The following is a 22,933-nucleotide window of genomic DNA, read 5'->3' as shown; positions in this document are numbered from 1 at the left end:
TTATAAAAATAAAATTTTTTTAAATCTACAATTAAATAATAAAGTATACTAAAAGTTTCAAAAAGATTGATTCAATATATTCTTCACAATAAATTCTCAAAAATTAATATACGAAATCAAATAAAACGAGCATCTGGCTATTTTGCATATCTGCTTTCAATGGAAAGGCTTAGGAAGAGGAGGAGGGCTTTCTAGACTCGTTTGTGCCTGTTTGGTAGGCCAAAACAGCCAGGAATTATTTTCTACCTGTCTGCGCGGTGACTGCTTTAAGTAAGTCTTGTAACTTTGTCAGTTTTGCGAATAATATTTGAACAGAATATTCTTGAAATATAAATTAAAAAAAAATCAATTTTTCAATTCAAGCGATACTTCTTCAATTTTTTCGTAAGATAAGCAAAAATAAGAGCCTGACAGAATAAAAGAAACAGGCAAAAAGAGAGAAAAAATATAAATAAAATAGTTTTAGAGAACTATGAACATGTAAAACAATAATATATATATTCACTATCACTTAAAACTTAAACTGTGCAATTTGCAAAAAAAAATTTATTTTCGCATTTGTAAAATTTATTTTTACAAATTTTACAAATTTTAGCTAATTTCATACAAAAACAAATTGCAAATATGTATTATGGAATTTCACATCTTTAATTACAAACAAATCATATTTTTATCAATATTAATTAAATGCAATTTCCGAGAAATAAGAGGATGTCTCTTTAGGAAACCTATGTCAGTACTGGCAACTTTCTTCTACATATATAAAAAAATACATGTATGTGTAAAATATATATACATAATGTGTGTGTGTGTGTGTGTGTGTTTTGTGTGCGTGTACCCGCGTGTTAGGATGATCTTTATTTTTTTCTGTAGCACTCTTCAGAATAGTTTCAATCTGCAAAAAAATAATCCCTACTAAATTTCAGCTCGATCAGACAACGGGAATGCTTAGTTCGTTATTGTAATAAGTTTAAAAAAAATTGATGAAATCGCTCCTATAATTAAGCAAATATTTAATCACGCATCTTCCATTTTTCATCCACGCATCATTAAAAATAAGAGTAAGGATTAAGGATAAATTCTGAAATAGAAAATTTCCAGTTGATTAAGACACAATTCCTTCGTTTGTAACATTTTTTTCTTCTTTATTTAACGTCTTTATTGTTGGGGAGAAAAAGCTGCGTCGATTGGTTTTCATCGTTACAGCTATATTTCAACGAAACATTAATCGAACGAGTGACTAGGTGACGAGAAGCGCGATCCTCGTCCTGATACTTTCTATTATTTACAAAAAGACGGAGAAAGAGAACAGAAACGGCTTGTCATACACTGTACAATCGAGGCTTTGTTTTAAAATTTACTGCTGAAAATGTATAGTATGTAACGTAAACTATAGATTTTCAGTGCTAATAGTGAATTTTGGAACACAGCCTACTAGGTCTACGATGTTCATGAAAATACTTTGTAACACGCGACCGATTTTCCTTTTCTTTTATTCTACACGAAGCAACTGAACCATACAATTAGTTATGTAAACAAAAAGGTATGATTCTACACAGAAATTTGATCGCTGAGTGTAAAGCGCACCGGAAACCATTAATGCATTTAATACATTACCGCAGGCATAGTGTTGCAACTAATTTGTGTCATATGACCTACGGCTACGCCCCAGTACCCTAATTCTGTAACTCTTAACGACAGTTTGATATTATTATGTTATCATTACGTAGGATTTTTTAATGTATAATCTTTACATGACAATATAACGGTTGGTATCAAAACTGTCGTTACGAATTACAGAATCGGAGTACTGAATTCGTTTTCGAATACAATAATAAAATTAATATTTTATTTAAATTTGAATATTTTACGCACACAATTTCACAATAACACGTCATCATGTAATGAATATTTGCTTTAATTTGATATTAATAACTGATAACACCAGAATTGGAATCAATATATTGTACATTTTCTATTTGAATTGACATGCATAAGTGAAAAATTTAATTACCTGTTTGCGTTTCGCACAAACAGTCGAATTTTATCCTTTTAAGATATCATCTTTGCTTCAATATGCTTGACAAATTGGTCATTAGATTATCATAAAATTACTTACATAACAATACATCAAAGTAATATTTCGTCATATAAAAAATTGACTTTTTGTTTTTTTCCGAATGATATTCAATATGATATTCAAAGAATTGAAACTGCGAGTCAATAAAACATTTCGTTAAATCTGTTGCAAGAAATATTGCCGGTTACGCTCTTAAAAATAACTCTAAAAATCGACGGATTACCCGTTATTCTATTTACATTCTACAATACTATATTGAGGATTACGATCCTCTAGATTTTCGGTCACTCGTGAAGTACTGCCAATTTTCGTATTCATACGAGAAAATAAATATCTAATATCTATGCCAGTGGAAATTACCCGACATAATTTTTGGAAAATAATAAAAATACTAAACATATAATTTATTATATATAAAATAATGAAAAATAATTAAAATAACCAAATGATCATTGTTAAATGCGAAATTGTTCCTTAAATAAAATTGTATAAGTAATTTCTAAATTCATTCACTTCATAAACAATTTCTATACCAATAGAAACAATTAATTAATCACAATTCTTATTTGTCTTTGGTAAAAATAAAATTTCGTGCTTAAATATATCTAAAGTTTAATAATTTTAACCAAATCTGCAGACTTTCTCCAATGACCGAATGTCATCTCCGTCGATTTCTTTAACTAATCTTCTTAAACTAATTAATCACTGACGCGAGAAGCTCCTTTCATGGCATCACTATGCCACTTAACTCTTTGACTGATAATTAATCCAAGTACAATCAATATGTTTATAAATAAAATTATTAGATTGAACAATTCTTATTATTTGTCAATAAAAGATACTAAATTTATTTCAATAATTCTCAAGAATAATTCATAATTTAAAAATTTTTTAATGTATTAAATATTATCACATAATTAAATACATAAATATTATTGAGTTCAATATAGAAATAATTGTTTATCATAAGTAGCTTTCAAAATTTTCTTTAAGAATGCGATAACATTCAAACAGTCATAATACTTTATAATACTTTATTCGTCGAATAAGTATTAAATAGCAGTCAAAGGGTCAACGCAAGCGCACAAGTGAAATATCACGTCAGCGTTACAATAAAGCGGACTCAATATGAGCCGTCGTAATAGTTGAATAATTTTAAATTGATCTATTTTATTATTTCGAGGCGCCGCATTCCGTTCTGACGGCGGGAGGCTCTTCAGATTCTCGAATCCTAGAACCTCCTTTAGACCCCTGAGGATTTTTAGGAACACGAAAGCCCATTCGTTGATTAAATCATAAATCCCGCGGACTTTTGTCCAGAGAGATCGCTACATTTTATTTACACAGTTTGACGTCGGCGGCCTCGAAACCAACTACGGGAGCGAGATAGCGGAAGCGATCGACTTTATTCGTACAAGATGAATCGGGAGATGTCTAAGAAAAAAATTCACGTATGCGTGTAAAGACAAAGTGGATCAAGCTTGTTTCATCCGTGAAGTACACTTTAAATACAAAATCATTATTCAAGGACTTTTTAAAATTATAATTTATCTAATCTATTTTAGCTTTGAACGATGCTTTATATACCTATATTGGATAAAGTATGGACTATTGTCAGTTTCGTTGTGCTGCTGAAAAGCGTGATACAATGCACGATGCAGCTGCAAGTCTTCTCATTCAGTATACAACTAGTTTGTACTTTAGTAGAAAAATACGTTGATTTTCTTTTTTAACAAATAATAATTTAGTTTTATAGTTAAATTTCTCCTTTGAGATTGCGATTTCAAATTCGCCGAAGCTGTAAAAATTGAAATTTGATCATGATTAACTAAAGGTAAAGAATCGTATTTTTGCGGAATCCCGAAAATTGGCCGAACGATCGATCGCATACCGCTTGTATCTTCCATAAGTCCAGTCGACGCACTAATGCTAATTAATTATTCGAAATACGACGATTTGTCGGCTTTTAATTGCGCAGAAGCTACGAGGTAACTTGCTTTGTCGCACCCATGTTCGTACCAATCGCGGTTTCTTTGCGGTATCAGTCTCATGAGAAGGCGCTTGTGGAATAAAAGAAGGCACTTCGTTGCATCCTCTTCAGGCACACTTTTTGATATGTCGACTATTGGCCAGATCAGTTCCTGTATTTATGCCTATTCCTTCCCCGAAATTTCTTCTATCTCTTTATATTTCGGTCTTTTTATACGCTTCCCAAACTTTTTTTCATCTTTATGCCCGCTCCTTTTATGTTTCCATCATTCAGTTTTGTTAAATCTCTTTACGTCTTCCCTAATTCCTCTTTTCATTTCAATCTCTTCCACGTTTCTCCTTGATTTCTTGACTAGAGCCTCTTCTTGCTTTTACCAATACTCATCGTGTTTTTATTGATAATTTTCAGATTCCTCTTCGGGGTTTTCAGGCTTTCGGACAGACTTTTGGCCGTCAATAGACGTAAATAGTTTTCAACTGATCCTTCAGCTCGGGGGGAATGGCACAGGTATCTGTCTCTGCTTTACGCTTCACTAATCGACGCCAGCGTCCACCAAGGTTCTTGCGGAAGCCCTTCGCAAATCCAGGCCGGTCCGACGGCAAAGCGTGTACGAGGGTATCCTGTAAAATCAGAGAGACTATTTTATACATTCACCATTAAAATATAAAAAATAACCCTGACGGAAAAAATTTTTTTACAAAAAAGTACAGAAAAACTACATAGATTGAGACAAGATCTTAGAAATTCTTAATTTTTCGTAGATGTTCGTAGTGGGACGTAGAGTGACGTTGTTTGATGTCGAAGGATTTCTAGATTTTTTAGAAAAACAAGCTGCTCTATATCTTACTATAAATATATATGAAAAACTAATAATTTCTAAGATTTTATCTCAATCTACGTAATTTTTCGTAAATTTTTTCCGCCAGGGAAATCAATGAGTATATTATGTCGTATTATTTACATTGTGCAAAAGTATTGTTACAAAGGTATGTCGTTATTTATATTGTAGGCAAAATCTATAAAAATAAACGTGATAAAATAACGAGTTGGAAAACAATATCGTTGTTAAAATCTCAAGTATTTTAACTAGATATTGTACTTTTGCGCCAATTTTGAAGTTTTCATACCGAATATGACACGTTGAATCAGATTCTATCCAAGCAAAGTACTTCATTTCGAAGTTGACCAAAAATAGTGGAATTAGAGATTTATTCGCATTTCTGAAACGCGATTTGCTTATAATTTTTTTGCGATTGTTCTAATGGCTTATACATATTAAATGATATTTTATTTACAAAGGTCGTAAAAGTTTTGCCGCTTAAGGCAAATTTGCATTATTGGTTAGAATCGCGACGACTCCAACGTCCTGCCAATCTCGCAGACGGAATGGTATTTCGTGAACCTCGACAACTACACCCTATTCGGGACCAGGCTGGTAAACGGCGGTAGATAGACGCCCACCGGCGATGCTAAATTTAGTGCCAGACCGGAGAAGCAAGCTGCACCCATTTCGCCGATGTATTTATACATACATTCTGCGGCTTTATTATATCTCACGTGGTAATTTTATCGCTAAACTATAGTCAAATGTTAATCTATGTCGTCGTTACATTATAAAAATTGTTCATTCGTCGTTATTACATTTATTATTAATTAAACGTGAATACACACAACACTTTTCATTTTATATTCGATATATCATGTTAATAGAATAGAAGTACATTTCTTCATTCAATGGCGATTAGAGAAACTAAAAATGTTACGCGATCGATTCGAACTTATCGAATAATCAGCGTAAAATTATTGAAAGCGACGATTATTTCAAGCGTTCTATCTAAAGCCGTCTTCTAATTATATCCTTCTGAATAAAAAGTTAATTTTTCTAATTGTATCAATTCACGAGCTTCCCCCTCGCAAGATCGATAAATTATGACGCGACCTAATTATGATGAGGACAAGCTTCTTGATAAAACAAAAATCTTCAATGTTCTGTCATACTTTTACATATGTAACGTTGACGAGGTCAAATGAATTATAAAAAAAAAACAATATTATTGCATTCGTCGCGATCGAATCGACGGTTACTTCACGTTAGGTTGAGTGGTAAAAGGCGCATCGCGACTACAACCAATCAGCGATTGCCGTTTGAACGGCGGGAATAATCGATCGTCTGCAAAGTAGCGTGAAACCGCGATGGCCGCGGGTCACTGTCCCGACTATCGATTGATGGGCTTCTTATTTTTTCCGAGTCTTACGGAGGGTGTATAAAAAAAGATAAATCAAACAGCTGAGATTCTAGTTTATCGATTCCTTTTTGAGTAGTTTTTTTCGCTCAAACTTATAGAATTGTAAAAACATGATAGCAGTATTTCGAATTTAATGTTAACAAAAGGTATTTCAATTCTATAAAAAAACTGCGTGATTTTAGAGAAAATTAAGATTTTCGTTTGTTTAGATATGTTAAAAAATGTTGAATAAGTCTCTTTCAATTAATTTCAAGGTAAAAAGTTTACCCTGTAATTCAAAGTATAATAAAGTGTTTAATATGCGGAGGATTAAAGTTATGAGCCGATATGTCATCACTGAGGAGGAAAAAGGGAAAACGAGTCGTAAGGTTTACGTAGAACTGTCGTTCTTTTCTCTTCTTGAGGAAAATTACCCCTACAGAATAGCGGCTGCGTCTACCGCTTTCTACATCGAGAATCTTTTTTTCGGGTGCTCAGGCCGATATACCGAGCGTCCTCGAGTCGTTGGACAACGTAGCAGGGGTAAACCAGTAAAATCTAGTCATACTGGCTCCACCGGTTAGTCGGTTAACCATTGCGATGGTTAGATCGACTAACAGATCGCGAGGAGCGATTAAGAATAAACTTTATGCCATTGACTTTAGCTAATTGCACTTTACGGGGCAAGGTGACTCGGAAAAATATTTGGATAAATTCTTTTCCGTATTACTGTCATCACGGACAGATATATGAAAGATCTGATTGAAATAGTTTAGTGTAACATTTTAATTACACTTTTGTAAATCTCTCAAATACAATCGATTCTGCTACAATTGTGTCAAAATTGAAATCGATATTATTTTATTGTTACAAATAAATGTATACTAGGCATCTTTATGTGCTTAGTTTATATTTAGTTTGTATAAAATTTGAATTCAAAAGATTTTGGCCAGGATGAAGAATAAGGAACTGCAAGAATTAATTTCGCATCCCTCTATAGGCGACTAATTGCTTAAAAACAAACTAGCGCTTTCAGTCATTCATTTTATTATTTAATAAAGATAAAAAATTGGGAAAAAGATTGTCGCGATATTCAAATCTTTTCGAATGACTGAAAGCTCAGTTCTTTCAATACTAAAGCAGAAGCAAAAGTTGAGAACCGTCAAGTGCCGATGTAAAATACAAAATGTACGTACAAGGTGTATACCAACCTGATCGTTGTACAACGTGTACTGCGCCGGCGGCATGTGGGGGGGAGGGTACGGGGGCGGGAATTGCCACGCGAACGGATCAACTGGATTGGCGGACGGCGTCACCGTCGTCGCGAATACATGCTCGTCGCAAACGCTGTTGCCGAGGTCGGTCGACATGGTGGTCGTGGACATCTGCGTGCAGCAACCGTCTGGTGCCCCGAGCGTCGCCGGTGCCCCGAGCGTCGCAAGCGACGTCGCTGTCTGTACCACCGCTTCGGGGTGCACCGCGTCCACGCTTGAGTGATGGTCCTCGCGCTTTCGCAGCTTGCTGCGAACAAGGCGAATCGCAATCATAGTTCCGTTGCTCCCAACCATCTTCCTGCACTTTTGGTACAGCCTCGCGAGCTTGCTTGTCCTCGCGACCGCGTTCCTGGAACCCGGCAGCTCGTTGGAATTCTTTGAGCTCTCCAGGGTACACGAGTTCCCGAAGCTCGGAGAACCGAAAGTCTAACAAAATTTCGAAATCGGTTCCGCAAGATCGCGATTCATCCAGAATTTATGCGGATTTCTATCCGAGAGATCCAGCTAGGTTTCGAAAACAACAGCTTTTGATTCTTTCGAACTCTGAAATTCTTAGAACTCCAAAGTTACGCAAGCCGACACGGTTCTGTGGAGTGCGGCGACACACGTTCCATTCGAATTGTCAAGGATTCCGAGTTGTCGGATTTCCTTCGAGCGACTTGGGAATTTTTAAATATGAGGAAAAAAAAATGGACATAGATTCTTTCCTCTTTCAGTCTATATCTCTTTCTCTCTTGCGCGCTTTTTATTACACGGCGCGTGGAGCCGTTGTCAAATCAGCTGTCTCTCTTCGCATCCGAGAGACGATTTCTCTCTGTGTTTCTCTTTATTTTCCTTAACGTGGTCGTTACCCATCAGTTGACTCGGAGTTTTTAAACCGATACTCTTGTATTCATGCGTCTTTGCAGCGGAGATAAATGCGGACGAAGTCTGTCTGTCTGTTTGTCTGTCTCTCTCTCTCTCTCTCTCTCTCTCTCTCTTTCTCTCTCGCTCTCTTTCACCAACGCTTCTCTTGTTCTTCCCGTTAGAGTTTTAAGAATACATCGACCTTCTTTCTAGGTTACTCTCCGTCTCCATCGCACACACAATCCCTATTTCCACCTTGCTCTGTCAAACGACTTTACTAACGCACTTCCAATGCCCTCTCTCTCTTTATCGACTTGTGCTTCACTCGCAGCTAAGGATATCACCATTTACACTTGTGCGATATTCGCACTGACTAGCTTCGTGAATCCTTGGCACCCGATATCGAAAGGACTTTTTTCCATATCTCTTTTTATATCTCCTATTACGCGCACGTGGACGAGAATTCGAACGAAGGAAGGCGCACAGTATCGTATCTCACTGCTGAAAGGCCGCAGCCGATATAACTCCTCTACAACTACCTCCGTCCGTTCATCGTTCGCAAACTAGCGCGCATCTGAATCGGCGAACGATGTGTGACCGTCTCTTATACCGCTCTGTGACGTCACGAACGAGGACGGCTGCGATTGGCACGCGTCGCGCACGACGACCAATAGGCACCGCGGCGAAATTCAAACGGTATACGGCGCCCGCCTGCTCGCCGCGCCACCACAACTCGCGCTCATCGTCACAGTTGTCGCGCCGGAAGGCCGACCAGGCGGACTTACGTCTATATATCATGTAATCGTGACATGTAACCGACGACGACGACGCGACGCGACAGCGGCGACCGTTGGCGACCGTGGCCTCTCGTTTCGTTTCATCGTTTCTAACACGTTTCTTTCTTTTTTTTTTTCTTTATTCAGTGTTTCTCTTATACCTACGTTACCGCGATGTATTGCGATGATTAACAGAAACTCATTTAGCATATAATCGTCCTGAGTTCTGAGTATTCTAAGGGGAATTTACTACGCGTTTGATACAGGCCGTCTTTTTTCATGACAGTTCTCGCGATATATTTGACGCGTATACATATATTATACAGTCTGTTAACTTTATATTTTAAAATTTGCGATATATCAACATGATTTTTAATTGTGCGATCATCGATGCGATTTGTAAATTAGAATAGCATTTTATTTATTAAATATTTCCACGAATTAATTTAACGCCTTATTTTCAAATGAAATGAATTAAAATTGGATTTTAAATTATAAAGATCAAATTATAATAATATTACTTTTAAAGTAAAATTTTATCGTACTAATTTCATATGTTACACATTTATTATTTTATACAGTTAAATGAAAAAAAGTTAGTAAAATGAAAAAAAATGTATAAATTTTTTAATTTAAATGCATAATTAAATTAATTTTAATTGAAATATATTACAATTCACCCACATTCAATAAATTTAATATCAAGTAAAAAAAATAAAAAAAATAATTAAAATAATAAAAGAAAATGAAAGCCTTATAAACGAGAAAATTAAGGATGTATATTCAATATATAATTTAGTAATACAGTTCTCCCCCCCTCCCCCAAAAATGTTTCATGCATTATATAAATATGTATAAATATATTTTAATTATTTTTAATTATTCAATTATTTTTAATGTTTTTACATTACTATTATTATTTCTATTACACTAAAATGTAATTTTACAAAAGAAAGAAGGATATATAAACATGTATAGACATATTTTATAAAATTATGTATGTTTATGAATATTTATGTATGTTTACACATATTTATACATATTCATGCATGACAAATTTTTTACAGAAATGAAACGTTTCGACTTACTTAGTCATCAGCCATCATATATATTAGTTTATATTCAACATCTCGAAGAAAATATATGAGTCAAGTTGATTTAAAATCGAAAACACATCGCAATTATACAAACTATAATTATCTGTTTATATTTGTTACAAACATATTTGTTACAAATGCATATCATGTGATTGTTATGTCGAAAGTTAGTTATCATGTGATAATTGGAATCAATGTAGTAAAATTTTTTCTGTCAAATAATGTCGATGTCGTAGAGAAATAGATAAGTAATTATTATTAATAATGTGTAAAAGATTTATCTTGAAACTCTGACATGTTGGCGATACAAAATATGAGAGAATTGTTAAACGACATGTCGAGAATTATTAAATTAATAAATAAAATTGATTCGTAATCGATCGAAAGATATTGAATTTTATTAATTCAGATAGAACGAAATCAAATCGAATAAAACTGCATTAAATTTAAACAAATAAGAGACAAAAACAATTACAGAGAGAGAGAGAGAGAGAGAGAGAGAGAGAGAGAAGGGGGGGAGAGGGAGGGGGAAGGATTTCGTCCTGAATCGTGAAAAGTTTATTAGACCGCGATAGAAAATAATAATGTAGAGACTGCTGTCCGCGATTATGCAACAGTGACTGTGAGGACGACTTTAATTATTACTTCTATAATATAGAGCTCGTCTATGTTACACGTGCAACATTTATCCTAACCTAACAATAATATCAAGGTCCTTATCTGTAAATCATAAGCAATTGTTTAAGCCTTTATTATCAGAATTTCTTGAGTCAAGTTATGTTGGATAGAACAGGATAAAAAAGAAAAAAACGAAATTTAAAAAACGACTTAATGCGTTGAACTCATGCATGAAATTTGATTCAATTGAATTAAACGAAAATAAAATGAATATAAAGGTAATATAAGAAAAAGACTCAAATAATTTATAAAATTAAAATAATGAATATAAAACTACGAGCCAAGCAAGCTCTGATACTATATTATTAAAAAACAAACAAAAAGTTTAAAACATACATTTCGATCTCAATCGAGTCATTCTCAGTGTTAAAACAATAATGCAATTTAAAATTTGAATGGAATTAACTAATCATCGTAATTATAAGAACAATAAATTACAAAAACATATTAACTGAATTCATCGCTATAAATGTGAAATAAATTTCAAATACATTATTAAATCGTATGAACATAAAGAATTAAGTCCACTTGAGACGATCCATTTATTCGCATCTCTCTCAGAATGTAAAATAATATTTTATTTATAATTTTACGTGCGATAAAATATAAAGAACAACTGAATAATAAAGTATTGAATCGGAATAAAAGTTTGTAGAACTACAAACTTCAAAATTTAAGCAGCTACAACTTTTTTTTAAAAACGAAATTTAAAAAAGGGTTTTAAAATTTCTATTTTTGAAAGGTCCAACATCTTTTGAGTTTCTTTGAGTTTTGTAATTTTTATATAAGAAAAATTTCTGGACAAAATGGAAAATTTTCTTCTTATTTTGTAGGCCTGTCACTTGGCTAAAAAACTTGCAAACATTTTCAATTATCCTACTGCAAAGCTTAATGTTCCCTACAAAATCGTTTATTAAAAATGTTCCTAAAATTTTTTGTTAAATCGCGGATTAAATAAAAGGAGCGTTTTGATTTTTATTGCTTATAATTGTGTTAAAAATTATCGTATTGAAATTTAAAAAACAGATTCTTAAAGTTAAAATTTTATTTTATCAAATGATATAACTGCCAAATATTTTTTATTTTTGTTTCGATTCAATATATAAAGTATACATGTATTAAAATATACACATACGTAATAAGCAACAAAGTTATAAATAAAAATCATAAATTTTGTCGAATAAAGTCAGATGCAAATGAATGTCTAAAATAAGCTTAAAAGAAGACAAAAAAGGAGATTTGATTCTTAACCTTTAAAGATAAAACCGGATTAAATAAAACAGATAAGAAACCCGAAGAAGATCTATTAGATATATGTACAGAGTAACAGAATGTAACTGAAATAAGGTAACAAATTTTGGATTGAGTTCCCACATCAAACATGGAAAGAAGTTCATATTTCATGTTTTACGTATATATTTCATGTATTACGATCCGACGTGTCCAGTGATGGGAGACACTTCAACCGTTTATTACAATTAAAAATTGAAAATAAATAATATTAAATAATAATAAATATTACTTTTTTATTTCCTCCTTAATAAACATGTTAAGCTATATCTCACAATCAGTAATAGTAGATTTGCGGGCATACGTTCATATGAACTTTTCTTTATGGTATGTGGAGCTCAGCTCCGAAGTTTGTTTATATCTTTATTAATATCTATATACGTATAATCTTGGCAGTTCTTTACTTATTTTGAAATCTATTCTCGTACATGACAGCGCCGATAAGAGATCTTGATTCTTAGAGCAAGCTTACTCAAAACGATTTTTCAAGATGTAGATTTGAGTATCTAATATATATAATAGATACTCAAATCCACATCTTGAAAATATATATATATATATAGATATAAAATTGATTGATCGACATCTATCATACACACACACACACACACACACACATACACAGGTGCGATAAAACAGATGAATCATGTGATCGGATTTAGCACAAACAATGATATCACAGAAAGAAAAATATTGAACCTCTCGTTGTGAAAAAAATCTAGATTTCTTGAAAGAATATTTTGTTGTTGGTGTTGTTACTTTTGCTTTATAGCGGCAGACATCATATTTATAAGTGCGACAGATCATAGATCATTCAATTCATGAATTGTCGAAATGCATGAAGAGAATCTATCAAATGTATTATATAATAGAGTATATCAAAATAGCGAAACTGACAAGAAGAAACTGCGATATGAAATCAGATATCATTTACCATTATTAATGTTGTAAGAGAGAGGAAAAATTCAGAAAAGAACCCAGGAAAAACCGAGCATGAAAAAACGTTCTTTCCTACGCCTTGAGGAAAAGAAACCATAACAGGAAATTGCTTTATTCGATGTTGCAAAAAGCATTGCAAGAATTATTTTATTTGATGTTGCATTGCTTCATTTACAATTTATATTATATCTACAATATAGATTGCCTTATCTAAAGTAAATGAAATTGAATTAAAAGTTTATGTACTGTGATTCTAGTTATTAATTTCTTACCTTGCATATTTTCACCTTCATAAAAATGTTTATTATTATTTTAATCTTATATCTCTTTTTAACTGCTTTTAAATGCTTAATGTATTTTGTTTTTATGCTTAGCTTTAAAAATGCTAAAAAATTTTAGTAATGGTATTTTGATATTTCTATAAATTACTTATAATTTTGTTATTTTGTAATTAAATGTCTTTTAAAAAAATTATAATACAGAAGGGGTTTTATATTTTGTGCTGTAAAACAGATTAGGGCAAAATAAATGGAATATTATAACAAAATATTTTTTCTCCGGTTTTTTCCTAGGAAAATCCTGGGAAGATAGATTCTTTTTCGGCGATTTAAATTTTCTGAATTTTCTGGGAAGATAGTAACACTAAACATTATTATTTGCCTAAATTATAACAATATAAATATTAACAGATTTTTTAATTTTATATTTTCGTGTTATTTATTTAGTTGTTCAACTTATTTTTCCAATGATAAATGTAACTCTTATGTTAATCTTTATTTTAAAATAAGAGAAAAACGTCCTTTGCGTATGTGAAAATTCTCATTAAAATACGTCCTCGAGCTTTTAACGTCGGTGAGAATAGAAGCGTCTCGAGTTTCAGGCAATTGTCCAAGACATACGATTAAGTGTAAAAAAATCGATAAAATAAAAAAAGAGAAACCATTATTAGCGATTTAACTTTTTTTTTAATTTTTGTAAATTTAATGTATAATTGTTTACATAATTTCAATTTGATCAAGAGAAAGTAAATATATGTGATAAAATACATGCTGCATCTCAATATAATTTTATAATAAAAAATTCCTTTTAACATTCTGGGAACCCACCTTTTTTTCGTAACTTTTTCAGAGTTGAGTAAGTTAACTTTTTTTTTAACTAAGTAAAATTAAATTAAATTAACAGCCTTAAAATTTAACTTAGTTAAAATATTTTACATTTATTATTTGATTCACAGAGAAAATTTTTAACAAATTTATTTTTCGCGAAACTATAGATAGTAGAACTTTTTCGTCTGAATTTCTCACGATAATGTTTATGTTTTTGAACAGCACATGTTGATTATTTAAAAGTTGTTTATGCTCTCAGGGAGCAATCATGATTGTATAGTGTAATTATAAGCACTTTACTGCAAAGAGAGATATTGTTTGCTATCGTTTTCCGTAAATTTAAAAATTGAAACTGACGAAATAGCCCCGCTCTACTCTATTGAATGTATTCCATTTCACGCATGATGCGCATAATGCATCGTTTATTCTTGTTTAACATTTGGTAAATAACAAGGATAAATGATGCATCTTGCTCATCATGTGTGAAACGGAATGCACCCAATAAAGTAGAGCGAGGCTACTCCATCAGTTTCAATTTTAAAATAATAAGTTTATAGAAAACGATAGCAAACAATATCTCTCTTTGCAGTGACATGCTTATTATAATTACACTATATAATCATGATTATTTCCTGAAAGCATAAGCACAATCTTTAAATAATCAACATGTGCTGTTCAGAAACGGAGGGCAGCCTATATTTAAATATCAGAATTATGTTTTTTTTAAACTTTCGTTCTTTTGATTATATCTTAAAAAAATTAGAAATAGGAAAAAGCTGTGAATCGATGCAAAATGTTATTAAAAATTTTATCATAAAGTTCATTGAATAAACTATATTTTACTTATCGTGACTGTCGTTTTCAAAAATAATTTATTTAAAAAAAAGTGCATTTAAATCTTGGGATACAAATTTTGTAATTTTTATAATTTGCTTACAATTATATTGTATATATATTAGTCTATACTAACTTCGTCTTTGTGATTTTAGATTAGTGCAAAATAGAAACAATTTTTTATTAAACAATTTTTTTTTAATTAAATATTTAATTTCTTAAAATACTTCAATTGAGATAAAATTCTTTTTTAAGAAGAGAGTCGTCTGAGGAAAAGCGTACAATGTCGTTCTGATATAGCAGACAAGAGAGCGTCTCGACGGTGTCTCGTGATGACGATGTTCTGGGAAAGAATATCCGAAAGGAAAATGCGAACTTCACGATCGTTACCTTTACCTCTATTTCCGTTCGGCACACGCCACACACACACGCGCGCGCGCGCGCACGCACGCACGCCCGCACGACGCACGCCCGCACGCACGCACGCACGCATACAGGGTCACGAAAGTTTTTCCCAATCGCTTTTGTGTAGATAAAGTGGACTAAACTGAGTTGAAAAGTCCTTTACTATTTTTGCATTAGTTAACAAGATATTAATTGCCAAAAATTACTGAAAATTGGTCTTCAATAATTTTTTACTCAAATACTATCAATTTTACAGAAAAATTGCAAGAGACAAAAATTGTTTATTTTCTTCTCATAGAGCTCTAAGAATTTTTTCAGAATTTTTTAATACCGTATTTTTTCATGTTGATAAACGTAAGAAAATGCAATACTAAAAAGTTGATAAAAAATTCCGAAAAAATTCTTAGAGTTCTATGAGAATAAAACAAATGATTTTTGTCTTTTGTAATTTTTCTGTAAAGTTGATAGTATTTTAGTAAAAAATTATTCAAGACCAATTTGGCAATTTTTAGTAATTAATATCTTGTTAATTTTGCGAAAGTTGCAAAATGATAGAGGACTTATCGACTCAGTTTAGTCCGCTCTATCTACATAAAAACGATTGGCAAAAACTTTCAGGACACCTTGTGTATGTATGTGTGTATGTACACACACACACACACACACACACACACACACACACACACACACACACACACACACACACACACACACACACACACACACACACACACACACACGTGCTGTTTTCTACATATCCTGATGAGCTAATGCCACGCGATGCAGAACAGGTGGATAAACGGTTGCTCTCCGACGTCGAATTCTTGTTTTTTTATTTCGATTCTTCGTATTTACCTTCTTTCTTAATATATAATATTTATTTTTGTGTACGTGTTTTTTATATTACCACAAGAAAACGCATCTATTCATTATTTTAAGAACTGTAAAAAGATAAATAAATAACAAATCTGTATATTTTCAAGAATATAACAAATCAAACTATAAAGATCGTGTTAATAAATGTGTTAAGTGAGCAAATGTGTTCATTAATCTGAAAACATATTTGCTCTCTAATAAGCGTAAACAATTTTAGGATTCTAATGAATTAATTTTTGTTTTTTTCTAATTTTAGTTCCAGATAATTAGATTAATCTACAAATTGATAAAATGAACAAATTAATAATATATATCTTCAGTAATTTCGATAATATTTCTCTGTTACAATTTATACATATAGTATGCAAGAGTAATGGATTATTACCTTACTGATTATTTATTGCTTATATATCTTTATAAATATATTGTGTAAATTATGTAAATTGATTTAGATCTCTATTGTTTTTGCCAAGAAGATTTTCGAGAAATTTTCATTGTTAGGTTTATTTCTTTATAATTTTTTAATTTAGGGTAGGTACATCACATTTTACAAATGTTGTACTTAGTCGACATTGCTATTAAGTGAAGAGAAAAAGAGAAAGAGAGGGGTTGAAGAGACATTTGGCCTTAATGGTTTTCAGCGCGTAATTCGTCGATGCGAGATCTAGGTGGCCACAATTATTATGTGCTAGTCACGCGTTATTTTTTGTTCCACTCGTATTTTTCCGATTACGTTTGAACATTGTGCTGCATTTAACGTCACTCACAAGGCTGTACCATCACACTTACGCTAATGTGAATTACTTAATTAACACTATTAATAACCTAACCTATAATAAACTAAAAACAGGCTGATGATAAGCTGAAACACACAGTTGTTGATAAGATTATTTAAGTTGTTGATAAAAATTAATTTCACAGAAAAAAAAATAAAACAGATGGTTTGTTATAATATTTTAAATTAGTACAACACTTAAAAAAAAACCGGGAAATTATTGGCCAACCCAATATTTTATTTGCAATAAAAAAATATATTTTTATATTTGAAGATATTCCAGAATTAATGATTTTATTCTGTATTGATCATTATTTTAATATATGTATAATGAAATATTTTTTTTAGTCAGTTATGAAATCAGTATCAAAATAAAACAAAACGATCAAGATAAGATATTAATAATCATGAATTTTGTGCAGAATTCATATCAGAATAGCCTGAAAGATGAATTTTAATAACTATTAACAGATGGATAAGGCTGTTATGAGATGTTGATAATAATGTCAACGACGGAAGACATTATATGATGAAGTACCACTTACCTGATCGTTACAGCGAGCAAGACGATCAAGACGCCCACCAGAACCATAGCGATCAGCACTCCACCTATCATGTAGATACTACCGGTAGGCGGATCTGCAACAAAGAAACATTGTCTCATCATTTTGTTTTTATTTGAGATAAAAATGAATCTTTCTTTTATCAATCCACATTCAAATTCAACATTCGGAGTGTTCAGGGTTAAGGACATTTAAGAATCTAAAGATCCTCGTGTTTAGAGTCATTGCATTTAAAATTTTAAGGAGATCTAAACATATCTTCATTAAAAATATCCAAGTTTTTCATCAAAATAACTGGATTGTCCTTTCAAAAAGTAACAGACAGAAAATTTTGATCACTTTAATCAAATAACAAAATTCGATCACATTATTTCCAAGTATCAGATCTCTAAGTCAATTTTTATACAAAACTAAATGAAATTGTACTGTCAAAAAGATCTCATTTACTTTCATCATAGAGCTCCATTTTAGGGATTTGCTTTTAAAGAATCATTTTAGTAGATTATTAAAATTCAAGAATTTGATATCCACTCAAGAAGCTTAATATCCACTCATCATTGATCATTTAAGAATCTAGTTTAAAATAATAATCACAAGCTGGTAATTTAATATAGGAAGAAATATAAGTTGCCTGTAAATCGTTGGGATTATTCTATGGGATCTGGATAGACTGAAAGAGGTTGGCGAAGACGGGGAGTGAACCGATTCGAAGCAAACTCGTTCGGTTGAGGAGGACGGTCTCCCGATGAAGGCCAAGTCACATTTTTCCCCGACTTCTCTCACAGTCGCGAAAGAAGAGAAGAACCCGTCGTCCTTTCAAGTTCAATGCCACCTTTGTGAGTTCGACTCGGGGTAAAAGGGATTACATGAAAAGGGAGTCGCTATGGAGCGCTATGCACATCTCTCGCTTCGTGAGATTCCCCAAATCGTTTCCTATCGTAACCGAATCTTATAGTTTCTTGTCAGATTCGTTCTCTGATTGGACCGCTTCTAGACAAAACGTGCACAGCTCGCGTGACTAATACGTAGAAGCAGTACAAACACGATACAAACATACGTTTTATTTATGCAGCGAAACGAAAACACTTCTTAGGAAACGAAAGAAGCTTATATTCCAATAGAAAGAAAATGTACGAAAATATGAGATTTTCAGAATAAGAAGATTCTTTATTTTTCGAAAGAAACAGATGTGTTTTTCTTATCCTAGTAGTAAGTGTCCGTAAAAGATCCTATTTCTTTTTTGACTAAAATAAAATTATGCAGATTAAATCCAATATGCAATATGTCCAATGAGTTGTGTGCTGCGTAGAATGATTTTTTAAGTACCTTATGTATGGGAGCACACGTGTTTGGTGAATCAGCGTAATATTCTGATCGTCACGGCGGAATACTTTAAGTCTCGTCCGTGAATAGTTTGGAACCTGTCCAGTTTGTCGCAAACAGCGCACAGGTTGCCATCAGCTGACGCCGTTGGCAGATTCCGAGCTTTGCTTTTTTGGCCTCATCGGAAATAATCGTCACAACATTTCAGGAAATTCAAACAGCCTCTCTCATTGCGAAGAATTGACTTTGAGGACATTTCATCAATTTTAATCAGATAAGATCGTCACAACATGTCAATATAATTGCTTGACCTTGGCGGATAATATCGAATAATGGCAGAATTCAAATATTCCCAAGATCAACTCTCAATGCGACTTGCTTGTTTAATTATTTGAACGATATAATAAATAGAAGAGTGAAGTAAAGTATTGCCTTAAAATTTAAGTTTTTTTAAAAAAAGAAATAAAATGCACATTATATATATTCTTGTATATCTGTGCACTGTTATATATTATATATACATAATTATACATATACAGGGTGTTGCATTTGAAACTTTGGACGCAATTATTTCCCAAACTATTCGTTATTGTAAACAATGTTTCAAGTAAAACTTACTGGCGCTGCGCGTTCACTTGGCGCGAGACACTATCATGTCATTTGATACCAAACTATTTGTTATTACAAACAATGTTTTAAATAAAATTTATTTTGTTTCAAGGGAGACATCTTTTGATGGTTTCATATCCTCTCTAGGTGGACATGCCTCCAAGATTTCAAGGTAACCTTAATTTTTTTCAATAAAACTAGATTTTTTTACATGATGATTCTTCTAAATATTCTACACATAAAAGTATTAAGGTACAGATAGATTAAGGTACAAAAAATCAACATATAGTTTAATAGATATTTTATACTTTATTCTAGCTTGATTTTATACTTTACTATTTTATACTTTATTCATATTGATCCTAAAGTCGTTTGTTTTATCGACTAAATAATTTTTGTATAACAATTACTTCTCTTTCCTCTTTTATAAATTCGAAAATTCTTTCCCAGATTAAAGCATAAGCATTAATACATGTCTATGAGGTGGAGATTATGCTGAGAACGTAAACAAATTTAAAAATTGAGATCTTTACCATTTCTTAGTCCAATATGGCACTCTAAAATCGTCACAACATCGTGACAACATTTACTTCATATAAAAGCTGTGTAATCTGTATTTATAAAATAGTAGTCCACAGATTAGTATCTTGCACGAAAAAACAACGTGAAGTTCTTAGAATTGGACTTAAACATATCATTAAAATGTTATTGTTATACAAAAATTTATGTGTATGTGTGTGAGATATTGCTGTACTACATACAAGTATTCTGTATGTAATGATGCGTTAGTGACACGTAAATCGTCTAAATCCTATTTATACTATGACTAATTGTCTCTCGAATCTTCTTAAATCTCTCGTAAGCTATTAATTTCTTGACAATCGTATCTTAGTACTTTTCTAATCAGACTAATGAGATGAACCAACTGGTGTAAAAAAATACACAGTTACTTTTAAAAAATATATAGGTAAAATGATTTTTTTTAAATAAGTAACTATGTGTTTTCTTTACACCAATTGATTCATTTCATTAGTCTGTTCATAAAAATATTAAAGTACAATTATCAAAAAATTAATAGTTCATAAGATATTTAATATTTTATGTCAATATGTGTCAGAATAAAGTAAAATGTAGTAAAATGTAGTAAAATATTTGGTATTAATTATAGTGCATTAAATGGCGCGTAAAAGATAGAATCAAAATTAAGAAAATAATTACAAGTACGTTATGTAATTTTACCTTTGTTAATTGAAATATATTCTTTTATTAATTCTAAAGAAATGTGTTGACTCTTACTTTGCTCGTTACTTATTATTATTCGTTTTGTATAGAAAGAGTCCTTTGATTTGTTACTTATGTGTATTATATTGTGTGTATAAAAACTATAATACTTGACTTATGATAAATAGTGAAATGATAAATAGGCAAAAATACGTTACATAAGGATTTGTATTATTAATACGTAACAATACATACGCGTTAATAATGTAGAAGCCTTCCTGCAACGCGCAAGGACAACGCATTAATAAATATTTTAATAACTAAAGCACACGATACTAATAAAACCGACTGTCCTTGCGAAATTGTGTGTCTTTCATCTTAAAATTGTTCGAGTTTTCAAATCAGAGATGATTTCAAATTCTTATATGTTATAAGGATTAATACAGGGCGGTTTACTTAAATCGACCATCTAAAACGTCTCGCTTATTTTTGATGATATAAGAAAGTGTTTCAAATAAAAGTGGAACGGTTTCGAGGGGCATGTATTTTGGTTTTGTTTCTTTTCTAGGTGGAGGCGCCAAAAAGATGTGAATGTCACCTCCACTTTTTTAAATGGAATTGTATAAATTTTTTACACAATATGATTTCTCTAATTATTCTACATGTAAAAGGATTAAAGTAGTGATATCAAAAAAACCAATAGTTTACGAAATATTTTATACTTTTTATTCTGGCACATATTGACATAAAATGTTTAATTAAACTCGTATTTAACACATAAAGCGTTAAATAACTCGTAAAACTACTAACTTTTTGATAATCATACGTCTTAATACTTTTATAGTACGAACAGAATAATCAACAGAATCAATTGGTGTAAAGAAAACACAGAAGTTGTTTTAAAAAATATAGCTGCAAAATAAATAATTTTTAAAATAAGCAAATATACATTTTCTATACACTAACTGATTCATCTCATTATTCTGTTTATAAAAGTATTAAGATACGATTATTCAAAATTAACAGTTTACGAGTTATTTAACATTTTATGTCAATATATAGAATAAAGTATAAGATATCTCGTAAACTGTTGGTTATTTTTTTATATCTCTACCTTAATACTTTTATATGAGGAATAATTAGAGGAATCATATTGTATAAAAAAAAATTATACAATTCTATTTAAAAAATGGAGGTACCTTCGTATCTTTTTGGCGTCTCAACCTAGAAAAACAACAACATGACCAAAATACATCCCCCTCGAAACCACTTTCATTTGAAACATTTTTTTATATCATCAAAAATAAGCGAAATATTTCAGATGACCGATTTAAGTGGTCGATTAAGTGGTCGATTAAGTGAATCACCCTGTATACATGCATAGATATATATCATGTGCGATTGTGTTTGTGTGAGAGTGTGTATTATGTATTAGGTATCGCGGAAAGTTCGTGTTGTTTTTTTCCCCTATAAATATCTGAAAAAATGACATGAACTTTTCGCAGTACCTAATAATATTACATAGGATTGGGAAATTACACTTTATATAGGGTTATTTTTTCTTAGTAACATATTTAATAAGAATGTTATATCTTTATTAGTAATATAATAATGGCACGTTACATTTTTCTGTAATGGTAGTGAATATATTTTACTTTGTACACATGCAATATATAATATATGGAGCGTATAAAAGCGAGTGAGTAAAAGAAGAGACTGTATTATGACCATGTTGCAATTAACCATAACCATTATAATTTTTTATTTGCACCGTGGAACTTCGCAAATTTCGTAAAAAATTTTGAGATTTGATATATCATTTATGTTTGTGTAACTCTATAAAATATGAGAAAAACCATTTTCTAAAATACCGATCTGAAAAGTAGAGATTTCAAACTGTAAAATACTTTTTTAAACACTTTGATACTTGGATTTTTAAAAAAATTCCATCTTATTTGTCTATATTTGCAGAGTGGAACAGGTGATCCTTTAATGTTGTTGAGTAATGTATGTATATATATATATA

General features: G+C 31.6%; 1 protein-coding gene across 4 annotated transcripts in view; it reads right to left on the bottom strand.

Annotated features, from left to right (window-relative positions):
- Positions 1–3,259: 3,259 nt before the first annotated feature.
- Positions 3,260–22,933, bottom strand: part of LOC108756012 — a 141,827-nt gene continuing 122,153 nt past the window's right edge. For 3 of the 4 annotated variants that reach the window (XM_018499550.1, XM_018499566.1, XM_018499569.1), the window contains 3 exons: positions 17,737–17,830; positions 7,492–7,816; positions 3,260–4,690 (listed from right to left, as the gene is read on the bottom strand). In XM_018499550.1, coding sequence (XP_018355052.1) covers positions 4,523–4,690; positions 7,492–7,816; positions 17,737–17,830 — 587 coding nt within the window. In that variant the 3' untranslated portion in view covers positions 3,260–4,522. The remainder of the gene's footprint in view (positions 4,691–7,491; positions 7,817–17,736; positions 17,831–22,933) is intronic. The other variant, XM_018499560.1, reaches the window with a different exon arrangement.

The sequence above is a fragment of the Trachymyrmex septentrionalis genome, unplaced genomic scaffold (genome assembly GCF_001594115.1).
Source record: "Trachymyrmex septentrionalis isolate Tsep2-gDNA-1 unplaced genomic scaffold, Tsep1.0 scaffold126, whole genome shotgun sequence".
In the NCBI taxonomy this organism is placed as follows: Eukaryota; Metazoa; Arthropoda; class Insecta; order Hymenoptera; family Formicidae; genus Trachymyrmex; species Trachymyrmex septentrionalis.
The sequence above is the reverse complement of the archived record's forward strand: the minus strand, read 5'-3'. Positions and strand labels throughout refer to the sequence as shown.